Source organism: Myxine glutinosa, chromosome 7 (genome assembly GCF_964187855.1).
Source record: "Myxine glutinosa chromosome 7, kmMyxGlut1.1, whole genome shotgun sequence".
NCBI lineage: Eukaryota > Metazoa > Chordata > Myxini > Myxiniformes > Myxinidae > Myxine > Myxine glutinosa.
In genome coordinates this window covers 121,797,054-121,809,935 of record NC_136267.1, presented here as the reverse complement: position 1 = coordinate 121,809,935, position 12,882 = coordinate 121,797,054, and the positions used below count along the sequence as shown (strand labels likewise).

General features: G+C 45.3%; 1 protein-coding gene across 6 annotated transcripts in view; it reads right to left on the bottom strand.

The window, feature by feature from the left end:
- Nucleotides 1-604: 604 nt before the first annotated feature.
- CEP290 (centrosomal protein 290) overlaps nt 605-12,882 on the bottom strand; it is a 164,983-nt gene continuing 152,705 nt past the window's right edge. For 2 of the 6 annotated variants that reach the window (XM_078782227.1, XM_078782228.1), the window contains exons 40-49: nt 6,877-7,008; nt 6,226-6,371; nt 6,016-6,123; nt 5,365-5,455; nt 5,147-5,258; nt 4,679-4,767; nt 3,216-3,338; nt 2,419-2,483; nt 2,173-2,243; nt 605-1,846 (exon numbers count right to left, since the gene is read on the bottom strand). In XM_078782227.1, coding sequence (XP_078638353.1) covers nt 2,204-2,243; nt 2,419-2,483; nt 3,216-3,338; nt 4,679-4,767; nt 5,147-5,258; nt 5,365-5,455; nt 6,016-6,123; nt 6,226-6,371; nt 6,877-7,008 — 906 coding nt within the window. In that variant the 3' untranslated portion in view covers nt 605-1,846; nt 2,173-2,203. Of the gene's footprint in view, nt 1,847-2,172; nt 2,244-2,418; nt 2,484-3,215; nt 3,339-4,678; nt 4,768-5,116; nt 5,259-5,364; nt 5,456-6,015; nt 6,124-6,225; nt 6,372-6,876; nt 7,009-7,152; nt 7,232-12,882 lie in introns of those variants that run through there. The other 4 variants (XM_078782229.1, XM_078782230.1, XM_078782231.1 and 1 more) reach the window with 4 other exon arrangements.

Below are 12,882 nucleotides of genomic sequence, written 5' to 3'. Positions count from 1 at the left end.
CGAGTCGTGCTGATGCAACATGCGTGATGCACGTTCTGTCAGTGATCGTGAATGTGGCTCAGCATGGCATCGCTTGGAAATGGAGCATTGTGAGTATCAACTCATTGGTATCTTTCAAGGATTAAAGTTGATAGAAGTGGAGTTACCGTGGTGCCGGCTGAAAATGCAGGTCGACCGACCGTACATCGAGTAAATTTATCTGTGCAAGTTTAAGATAATTATTCTCAACTAATTAACACGATCCTGTAACCACCAGCTAAATGAACACGTGCTGCCATCTATCTGAGTTTTCCATGGAAATTTTAAACAGCGATATTAATTCCTTCATTTTAAATTGTCCTGTTGAAATTCAAATGAACAAAGACACCAAATTAGCCTTTTTGGATGTTTCAGCAGTGTGTGGAGTTTGGGGGATTTCAGCAGTAAAAGACTACCCCAGAGTTGAGGGGAGGTCCTTCATGCAAGGAAGTCCCCACGTGTGTTCTGCGAATGAAATGTCAGCAGCTCTGCGTTTGTCCTTCCCTCCACTTGCGAACTCCCTCATGGCCAAATAACTGTTCCAGCAACCACGATGCAGTGGAGTGAAAATACACAATACTGGACAAACAAGAAAATAAACCTTTAATCTGAAATTACCTGGGAATGCTCTGGTGTAACCGAAGCAAAACCGAAAATCAAGAATACCGACAATCTATATAGAGCATGGTCCACCAGACAAAACAAGGTGATCCTCAACAATGAGCTACATACATATATTGCTATACACGAGAAGGAGCAAGTGCAGGTACCAAGAGCATTTCTGGCAGAGGTGCTACGGGTTTGTCTACCAATACCAGCACAAGTCCTTCCAAGGAATGACGATAGAAGAACTAGGAACACAACAGCCAATGCTACCTACAGCGGCTGATGAAGTGCAGCACTGGTCATTGTCATTGTGGTGGGAATGTAGAAGGTTGTGGATATCCACCTTCTGGGGATGGCTGAACAGCACTTTACAATAGTGCATTAAAAAGAGGGCAGTTATTAGTACACAAGGTGGCCCCAAGGAAGCAAGTTTTACTTCCATGAGCTCCTGTTTCTAAAGCTTTCAATCACTGATCCAAACACAAACTGTTGACTCTTATCCAAAAAGCCACATTAATGGTGTCTTGGAGATTAATCAGCAGCATATCCTCTCGTTAAGTACTTTGCAGAATGTCAACTTTTCCTCCCCTTTATGAAAGTATGCCAAGGAACTGATCGCACAATTAACCAGCTTATAAATATAAATAATCACAAGAATAACATATCAAAACGACTTCTGCTTCACGCAGCAAACAAAATGCCCAAACTTTGTTTGCTCTTCTGTTTGCTCCGTCTTCCACCAACTTCTTCCTGCTCTTATACCCTTGACCGTTCCTTGCTTTTTAGCCCCCTTCTGCTCAACCAACATTTTTGATTGCAGGGCACACCATGTTGCCCACTCGCCCCCCACCCCCCTCAATCTCATTCTTCCCCATGCCCATTCTTCCTCCAAGAATGCCCCTGTTGTGCCCCTTCACCCTGCTGTTGGTGCATTTCCTCCCTTTCTGTTCTGTTATGTTCCAGCCTGTTCTGTGTTCCTGCTCTTCCCTGAGCCTCGACTTTGTGCAGACAAAAAATCATTCAATGCCAATTTTCATAACTCTCTTACTAAAACCCATCTACATACTTGAGCAAGAGGTAAACACAGCCATGTCCAATTAACTATCCATTCGTACATGTGATGGAAACCACACCCATCTGCTTCTGTTCATTGTATGGGCCTTCAGCAATGGCGATGAGTGATGGTTCCTTCCAGGTTCTTCTTTTCCAACTGCAATCCCACCTGCCATGGGATATGCCAATCAGTTTGATCCGCAAAGAGCTTGGCAACATATAAAAGGCCTTCAGGTCCATCAAGGCTGTGTTAGTTCACAATGAGGATGTGACTGAACACTGATTAAAAACAAATAACATTTTTATCTTCGTCCAATGGGAGGAACGGGACTGGGAATTGAGAACATGAGAAATCTAATCTCAGGTCTCTGTCAGAATCAGGCACCCAGTGCCAAATGACCGTTATTGTTTTAATGGTCGTTAGGTTAACTCACAATATGCCCAACAGCACAGCATGCTGCAATTCATCAAAACAGTAGCTTATGTCCCTGTTACCTTTTATGAGGCTTCTGCGATGAGCTCCACGTCACGTGTTGTGGTCCCTCTCCGGCTGTTCAACAGTCAACCTGCACCACATACTCCATTAGCATGGTCTAAATGTATGACACTTCAAAAAAATATTCAAACAAGTTTTCACAATTGAACTCTGTCCTTTCATTCAGGTACGCAAACTAACAGAGTAAACGGCCAGTTGAAGTATTTCAGGTAGACCGAGCTGAGGAACAAATATGTGAATTATACCTTTTTCGTCCGAGGGTCTTTGGATCAGATTGGCTTTTCTTTCCAGAGCTCTGTGAACCATCCACCTGTCAAAGAAATCAAAGGGTCAATGCATAACAAGGCACCACCAAACCGGATATTCTCAATAAGAACATGGCGTTGCCATATTGCAATCAAGTTCAAGGAAAAGGTGACGCCCACGCCCTTCCTCTACTGTCTCGCCTGGGTTTGAATCCCGACCACGGTGTCCTTCACGAAGAGTAGGAGTGATCACTGGCACCCTGAACAAATTCCAAATTCCTGCTCCAATGTACAGGGTGTATTACAGCTGTGCCCCCAGATACCTTTCCTACCAGCACCCGTGTGCACATGGAAAAGTTCAACTGAGGAAAAATGTCGATATCCCCATTATCCAGATCTATGAAATAAGGTATTGAATCACAATCTCCATGGGCCCCGATATCAAACTTTAGGTAAACTACCAGCTTTTCGTATTGTTATAGAACATCCGACACATGAAATGCAATGCCAGTCTATTTTGCGATTCTTGTCCCAAGTTGTGTGACTTTGACTTTAACTGTGAGAACAATGGAGTCACATTGTCTCTACAACTGCAGGTGGCTGTAAATGAGAGGTGACCATAAAAATATCATAAGCAGTTCAGCCTGCGATTCAACCTGAAGACGTACATTCGGAATGCCGAGTCGGTTGCTCTCAATTCTGCTGGACTCAGAGACAGAGGATAGAAAGATAGGGACTCGAGCTCCAGGCACCGACTTGTGCCGTCAGGACTCGTTACAACAAAGGGCACAAATTACCGTGTGGGCATCGGGTGGAGTGCTCGGTCGCAAGGCTGCATTCTCACACTGCAACTTCTCTACAGCTCGTCTCATGAGACTGACCATCTTTTCCAATTCTGTAACGGAGCGGCCACTCCGTCCCTAAGGATTGGAAGAGCAGGCCGGCACTTGGCACGCACAGACTACGCAATCTTTGCTGTCTACAAATACATTTATCCAGAAAGGACACCATGCTCTAAAGAGTTCCTACTGCCGTAGAATAATAAAAATGGTACGGTTGGAAAGCTAATAATCAATTTATTTGAAACAAAAATTTGTGTCCTTTTAATCATAATGATTGATGCCCTTTTTAAAAGCCCGTCTTTCCAGGACTGAGAAAGAATAAGCGGGATTTGTAGCTTAATGCAGCGGTTCCAATGATAACGTTTTTATTATTCTACGATAGGAAGAATCAATATAATATTCTTTTCATAAAATTTCTCAACTTTTTTTTCTTTTTAGGCTTTCGGCTCCCACCTGAGCGTATCTACAGGTACCTCATTAGTTCAGGATAAAGCGTGACAGACATTAAAGGGGCACACACACACACACACACACACACACACACACACACACACACACACACACACACACACACACACACACACACACACACACACACACACACACACTAATTCTTCTTGAAGCTATGGAAAAATCTGAGTCCGAGTTTGCATGTTTGTACAGATGTCTGTCCCCTTCATGAGGGTAGATTTTAAAGGCCAATCTTTTAACATGAATGTGTGTTCACAAAGGTCTATTTTTACGGACAAAACAAACTCGAAAAACATTTTCCATAAAAGAGTAATATGTCTCTTGTATTGGAATTGCAGACGGTGGTTTGCAAACCGAGCCTCAAGGGCGGTGTACGGAAGCATTTAAACAACAATAAAACAAGGTGCAGGGAGGTGAAATTCTCTGCACGTGATGTGCAACGCGCGCAGAGTACAAGTGTTCATTTACGTCCGTAGGATGTCTAATAAAGAGGATATAAGCACACCTGACACAAGGCCGAAACTTCAGACTTTGGCACGCTCATGAGGCTGCACCATCGAATAAACTGTTCCAACCCGTCGTATTTGACGGCTTTTTACTAGTGTACAATAGTGCACGGAAGGAGCACACAAACAACAGCCACCACAACAGCAACAACAAGTACATGTTACAAAATATCCTATTTTTCTTGTGTTATACTTTATTTTACAACTGCTGAGAACCACAGATAGATATGCAATATGTTTGAGAAGTGTAACATGCTGTTATTTTATTAAACCAGTCAGCGAAGGGACGGGTAGGCACGGCCTATGTTAATAAAAGCACCACCACTATTTCATGTTCGTCCCCACAAGGCAACACACTCTTCCCTCCCCCCCCCCCTCTCTCACCCACACCATTAACAGTTGCACTGTGTGCCTGACAAACATTTGTGGAGGAGATCTTACAGCTTTCAGGGTAGTGAGCTTCTTTTGTAGGTCCTTCTTTTCCTTCATCAGCAGCTGACACATCTCCTTCAAATCCTTGTTCTCATCCTGCATCGACGTCACACAGTGGAAAGAACCAAATGAACATCATTTTGCGTTTTGCTGCATCATACGGACGTCAATACATCTGTTCATTTCCTGCCTTCTTGAAACCAATTTATTTGTCAATCTGCATAAACCACTCTATACATCTTTAAAACATATTCTCTAGATATGCAATATGCTTATCCTCCCCATGAAACCTCTATAAATCTCCGTTTTAAAAGTATTGTCCACTCAAATTATGATATGCACTAAACCACAAATCCAGGCTTTTGATTGGAGCAAAGTACTAGGCACAGTCGGTTCACTTAGCCTGGTAACTATCAAAACGAGCACCAGAACAGGCTGTCACTCTACATTGGTCATGAATATGTGCGAGAAGTCCCTTCAGTTGTGGAAGCTCCATCCTCGCTTGTTCAATCTCAAACTGGAGTGACACGGTCTCCGCAGACAACTTCAAGACCTGGTTGCGTAGTTCATCGGTCCTGGGATTGATTTTCTGAAATACATGCGTCGGGCAGACAAGAGGGAAAATATGACTTTTCGAAACCTGTGATGGGTTTAAATTATTTCAGACAGCAAAAGGAGTGATCAGCCAGACTCACCGATGGAAGATTTTCCACCCTCAGTTTCCGCTCTTGTTGTTGTTCAGACTCAATCTCAACTTTCTGCACATCTTGAGTACTCGTTTGCCCACTGCACAACCACCACAACATTTGGTGAGATACCATGCTGGGAGGAAATAACGCAATTGAAAGTTTCATCGTGACGTCATTCCACATCCGGTACGTTAGTTGTCGGCCATTACGGAGGAGAAAGGCCAGACGCAGCAAGACTTAATTCGTCATGCGTAAAATAGTTTCAAACCGTTTTAGAAGTAAACACCACACATTTACCAAAATACACCAATGATCATTTTTGTACATTCTTTTGTTTGTTTTTGTCTCCTCCAAAATGGCGGTCTACCAGCGAACGGCCCGGATGTTGCAACACGTAGTGACCCACGGAAAACTATCGATTACGCACAGAGCACAAGCATCCATCCCACAGTGGATTCTTGAGACGGACCACCTGCAGACACTCGGTGATTAATTGGCAACCGATGCCCAAACTAGAATGGCACACCTCCGTCAGACTGAATAGTTTACATTTCGTATCCCAGTGATCGGCCTGATCTGGTGTAATAATAATCTTTTTTTTTTTAAACACAATGAAAAATGTTCGAGGCAAATAGTGACCGAACCATCACCATTCACCTCTTTAGATGATCTGATTTCTGCACCTTCACACGTTGCCTCACTGGTTCAGCCGATAGACCCTTCCCTCGAAGCCTTCTTTGCAAAGAGACTTTTTCTTGTTCAGCCCTAACAGCACACACTCAGTATGTCGTCACACTAGCACCGATATTGCTCACTTGACACTTAAAACTCAGTATGCTAGTCCTGCTGGTTGTGATGGAAACGCACCGTCCGAGTAACCCCTTCAAGGTTGAGACTTGCTTTTTCAGCTTTTCTACTTCATTTTCCTTTTCCTTGAGTACAGAACGCAAACTCTCCAACTTGTTCTGCCAGCGTTTTCCTTCCTCCCAACTTGCCACTGCATCAGGAACTGCCTGACCACAACGACAACAACAACAACAACAACAACAACAACAACATAGTTCATTCTGAGACGAAGTGCAGATATTGTGAAGGATCATTTTGGAACAATTTTCTGTGGTGTTACTGCAAGCATTAGATGAGCAAAGTGTGAAACACACGCACACACACACACACAAGACCTAGCCAGTGGGTCAATTGTGCAAAGCTGTCAAATTGGAAAACAATTGAGAAGGGCGGGTCAAGGTGCAATGCGTTAATGGAAAAATGTACCGTCGGATGAAGAGCCACGCCAAACTCCAATGAACCGAGTTGTAATTTCAATAAAAAGTCACGTTCATGTTAATTATATGTATATTCTCAAACCAGGACATTCTAAAATCAAAATAAATTAACCTCATACATGGTATAACCCAGCTTGGGCTGTAGGTAATCACATCACCACCAGCTGTGGCTGCTGTCATGTGGGCAATTAAAATGACTGAGGTATGCAGTTACGGTTCCGCGTGAGGAGCTCACTCTTTTGTCGCTCTTTATGGATTCGTCTCCATCTTTTCTTGCTGCCTTGCTGTTTGCAAGTTTCTCCTCCAGATGAATCGCCTCCCTGCTCATCTCATCCGGCCGAGACTGTGTTACCACCTCAGTTGCCTTCTGTGCAAAACATGGGCCATGATAAATGTGGTGCAAAAATATGGTGATTAAAGTGAGTGCCCTTCAGCATTCTTGCAACATAAGCCAGAGCTCGGTTAGTGGGTGAATAACTACCCAATCCTGACATGAATGGTCGATTTTTACCTGACCACCTGTCCAATCGTACCTCTGTCAGGGAACATCATGCCACTCGTTAGGATTGGTTGGTTTACAGAGTGGGGTGCTGGATGGTAGAAAGGGAACACATAAGAGTGGGGCAGAGGAACAACAGACAAACGGAACAAGCCACGGAATGGACACACATGAAAAGGAAACATGGTGACCTGCTATTAAGAGGAGTTGGTAAATGGGAGCTGAAAATATCATGGAGTAAAAAATTAATGACAGTGCGCTCTCAACTTGAAGCTTTGGAGGGAAAAATATGATTTAAATGACTCGGGAAGGCAGTTTCACTATTAGGGGGGGTGTGGGAGGAATAATAAGTGGACATACAATAGGGGGCACCAACCAATAGGGGAGAAACGTTCTCCATCGAGATATGGACAAAGACCACGAGGCTGTGAGAAAGGCATCGTAGCCTTTGGATTAACCAAGGAAGCACGACATACTATGGAAGATGCTGAGGTCTTTGGAGCCCAGATTTGACATAGGTTCTGCCCAGGATAGGTCATGGCTGATGCTGAGACCCAGAAGATCTATCTGCTTTGAACGACCCAAATTATTTCAACCTTATTGTGGGATCAATTGGAGAAGGTCTTTGACCCAAGCCTTTGGCAAAACGGCCGATCAGGCCTGATGTTCGACTGAAGATGGGAGGGGAGGAATTTGTAATTTGTTCGGATTGCCCAAAATAACGTGCCTACTCTTCACAAAAGACACCGTGGAATCTTCTGCATCCACCAACGACCAGTGCAGACAGAAGGATCCTCCAGTTTAATGTCCTTCTGATGGACAGTGCTCACATTGATGTATTGACCTGTATGTGAAACTCCAGGATGGTAGTTTATAGCTGATTACAAGCTACACTGCCCGCCCCTACAATGAATCCATTAACTTCACCAAAAATGCAGACACGCACGTACACCACACGTACGCACCCGAATGCCTAACCCTGCTTTTCGCTTCGTGAGTGCAGTGTAATAATACTTTATTCAATCATATCAGGGTCATGTTCTTCTTCTTCTGTATGCAGCACAGGATTGCAGGAGCATCATTGGCTGAGGGCGCGGCTGTGCCGCTGATGAAATGCCCCTATTACCAGTACATTTCACCAACCTCGGAAGGATGATAGGCTGAGTCAGCCCCACCTAGTTTTAATTCAGCAGCCAACTGGGATTCAAATTCAGGACCCTGGGATCCAAAGCCAACTAGTTTAGCCAACACCAGACTTGCTCATGATTTTGAAGGAGGGTTTCCATAAATTACATCAACAAAAAACGAGAAATGCACTTGGTTGAACGCATTCCTCCGATCGGCTGAACAGTTTACGTTTTGTATCCCACTAATAGGTCGGATCTGGATCCGGACCTGAACCAAAATCTAATCCGCTTGTTCTCCTCACCTATCCAACTCATCCACCTCATCCAACTAATCCACCATCCACAAGTTTCACCAAATCCGTCCACAATCCGAATCCATTTTGAGATATCGTGCTACATAGGGCAAAGGGGGGCATTAAGCTCCAGGGGGCATTAGGCTCCACTACATTGTAAATCTTGAAGGTAAATGTGCATTTCCAATGTAGTGGAGCCTAATGCCCCCTGGAGCTTAATGCCCCCCTTTGCCCTATCGTATTTGGCCGCAACTCTTCATGGTGAAGAATCACGAAAAAAATATCGTATCCGGATCTTCAGGAAAATCTAATAAATTTGGCCTCATCACAACTCAGCCTGTCCAACAAGTTTCATCCAAATTCGGCCAAACGTTTTGAGACATTGTGATATATATATATATATATATATATATATATCAAGTAATGAATGGCGGTTGGGAATTATATCCACGATATCCATTTTTCCGTTCTCCAACCTATAGCTTTGTCTTTAAAAACTCAACGTTTCGGCCAGAAACCCAGCGTGCGCCGAGCCTCCACGAGCCTTCATCAAGAGAAGTTCCCTTGTTCACCTTTGGTTCACCAAGTGAGGGTCAACTACCAACCTATATACACCTTGAGACGTGCACTGACCAAGGTCAAAGACAAAAGACTGAAGAATGATTGCACAGGTGTGGTATACACCATTCCATGTGACTGTGGTGGAGAATACATAGGCGAGACTGGAAGAACCTTAGGCCAGCGCATTAATGAACACCACAAGGCCTTTGAGTGTAATCACCCAGAAAGATCTGCTATCGCCAAGCATGGAATAAGGGCGGGCCATGTTCCTCTATGGGACAATGTGAACGTGCTGGCGGCATCCCCGAACCGGGCCAGGAGGCGAATACTGGAGGCCTGGCACACTGGCCAAACGCGGGCACCATTGAATATTGAAGCTGCACATTGCTTGACAGGACATGGGAGCCAATGAGCTGTGTAATGAGAAGGATTAAAATTATGTCATGGTGTGAAATGCTGTAGAGGTGTGAAATACACACCTTCGGCCTGGAGGGGAGTTCTTTTGGTAACTTACTTCCATGATTTACGTTCCATTGGAAGGGGAATAGGAAAATATGGGAATAATATGGAACAAATTGACAAGACAAATTGGGGTTACAGTTCCATAGAAGGAGAGCGAACAAGGATGGTGGCTGGGCTGTTGATAAAACCGCTGGGTTTTATGTTGATTTAAGTTGTTGTGGATTTATGTTCAATTTTAATTTTAATTCCTATAGTCTAGTGCATATGGGACAGGGAAAATGGGAGATGACGTCAGTGTGCTCCGAGTTGAAGTTGAGGTTGATGTTGTTGTGTAAATATGTGTTGTAGATGGAGCGAGTATCAATGTCGGAGTGTCAGTGTCGCTTCCAGTGGCCATGGGTGGCTGTGGGGCTGAGTGGTGGCATGATGCCTGTGGTGGGGCACGTTGGTGGATTGTAGTGATGGGGGAGCGCAATAATATAAGGGGCGACTGGGAAGCGCGAGTTTCAGAAGGGAGTAGTTAGATCAGATGATGCTGTGTGTGTATGTAGAAAGTGTATTGAGCAGCGTATGGTAGAAAGTGTGATTGTGGGTGAATGGCATTGTGGCATTGAGCATTTGAGATTGGCATTGTGTTGGCATTGAGAATGGCATTGAGCAGAGTATTGTGAGTGTGGGTGAGTGCAATGTATTGAATGAAGAAGCCTGGGAGGAAGGAGGGTGCAGGTGGCACCAGGTGTGTGGGCACAGGTGTGCAAATCCAGGTGAGAATGGTTGTGTGGAATAGCTGGTATGGAATACATGGAGTATGGAATGGATGGTGTGGAGTGAGTATGGTGGAAACTGTGGAGTGGAGTGGTTGGTGCGAAGGCAGTGGATGGGGAGGATGGACCCCTATCACGAATACCCGGGGAGCGTAGTTTAAGAGTTAGGTAGAGGGTATAGGTAAATTGTGGTTGGATATTGGCATCTGTGGTGCATGTGGAAGAATGGTGTTTGGATGGGTGCATTACTGCATTAGTGATGTGGAAATGGCTGGGTGTGTGGCCTGTTAGTGTGTGTGGTTGGTTGCACACTCCGCCACTGTGAGGATGTCAGCCACGTGAGGCCGCAGGTGGGCTCTGGGAGCCGGTAGAGTTGTTGTGGATGGGGCCCGAGGATCCGGAGGACGGACCCGGGTAGCCCAGTGCCAGAGAGGGCACCGAGGGGGTAAGTGCCAGGAAGGGCCTTCCCCTGTTAGATAGGTTAGGTAAAGGAGCAGGTAAGCTCGGAGGCAACTGCAGTGGCGGAGGTGTGCAGGTGAGTAGACCTGCTGGGAGAGCCACACGACTCAGCCCCGAAATTGTGCAAAGGCACAGGGAGTTGAATCGGGGGAGTGAGACCCCAAATTGATGAGCACCACAGTTTGGTCAATGGGAATTGGTTTTTAGAACCGCATAGAGTAAGATAGCCAATGGATTTGCAGGGAAAGACCCCGGGTAGTGTAAAGTGTGTTAAAGTCATTTAGAAGGAAGATAGGATTGAAATCTCCTCGCACCATCTGCATCCACTCACCTGAGATGACGACAGAACTCCACACCGTGCCATGTGTTGTTGTTTTATTTTTGTGCAAATGTTTTGGAAATGTGAGACGCATCATGACATGGGTGAGACATTGTGCTTGATGTTCCATCTCTTCCTCCTTATGAGGAATTGATGAGGAATTTGGATGATGGCAAATTTGGTTAGAGGGATTGTGATGAATTTGGCATTAGGGGAGATATGGGGAAGACGTGACGGTAGTGACGAATTTGTAAATGTGTAGGTTTTGTAAATATGGGGTAAGGGCAAGGGTAGAGTAGGTGACAGGGGGGGCGGCGTCCGGTAGGGACGAGCTTTCTCACTTCGCTCTCCGTGCGCACCTCGCTCTGCATTACCTGTGTTGATGTGTACCCTTGCGCCCTTGCCCTCGCTAATTCTGCTTTGTCTTCCTTCCCCACCCATGGACCGTGCTCTCTGGGCACTGAGGGGGAGCGTGCTCCATGGTGTGCCCGAATTGTGTGCCCGCCATTGTGTGCCCGAATTCCCGCTGCAAGCTGCCTGCATCCACGCACCACTTATGGACCACAGTACTGTGGCCGAGCACCACTTATGGACCACACGTTGTGTGGCATGGCCCCTCTGCTGGGACCGGCCAGGTTGGCCAGAGAAAGATCTCGCTTGCGGACCACGGTCACGGTGGCACCTAAGCCATGCAGGTGGACCACCATAGTCGGCCCCTGTTGGCCATAAATAACCACATTGGACACGGTTTGTGCTTTTGTTTTATTATTGCAAATAGGCAGCAAGCCAGAAGAACGACAACACCAAGAACGACGGCCAGCAGCGGGAGCAGAACAAGAAGAAGACGTCATCCTTCAGCCTTATTGGAAATGTGATGACTGTGCATTTTGGTGCTTATTATTGGTACTCTTTATTGGTGCTTTGGTGTTTGCATGCCCGGGGATGTATGACAGAATCTCAATTCTGCATCCCCCGGGCATGTGAGGTGGTGCGTCGATGCAGTGCATGCTGTCTCCTCCCTCCCACAGGATTCTTTTTGTTTCCTAAAAGAAAAATAACAGGTCCTGGGTTGCGTTTTGTAAATAATGAAATAATGTCACTTGTAAATAATGTTCCCCACCGTAAATGTTTAGTTTGAAAATTAATTTCGAAATTCGGTTAGTTGTGGGTGTGAATCTGTTAGGTAGGGTGCAACGTAATAGGGGGACATATTTATTGGTATTTTAAAACTGTCACACTCAGGGTCAGGTTAATTGTAGAGGGAACTACACCTGAGTGTCACATTAAGTTAAAGTTTTCGGGCCGGGCCGTCCCGTGAGGAATGAGGGTGCTGTGTTGCAGTTTTTAGAATCTTCACTATCAAATTTAGTATTAAAATTCCTTATAAATAACCCCTGTGTACATTTCCCCTTAATTGGCTCTTAATTGAAAGAAGTGCTCCTTAGCTAGTCCATGTACAAGCACGTAGCCAATCATAGAACCTCTCTATAGTTATATCCTTATTCTGTGTTCTAGATAAGGCTGTGTGTCCAATAGTCGATCTTACGTTGCACCAAATCAAATAAGATAGATCCCCCTTTCGATTGCCCCAAAGCCTACATTTCCACCCGCATTCGCCTCCATTACGCACGTGGTCAACTCGGAGAAGAAGGGCGTGGCCCGCCCATCGTCATCAAGAGGTGGAGCCAGAAAGCCCTTACGACCAACCAGGAATCGGTGGGCATAGCTTGGTAGGGCGTGGCTATATAACCCGTTAT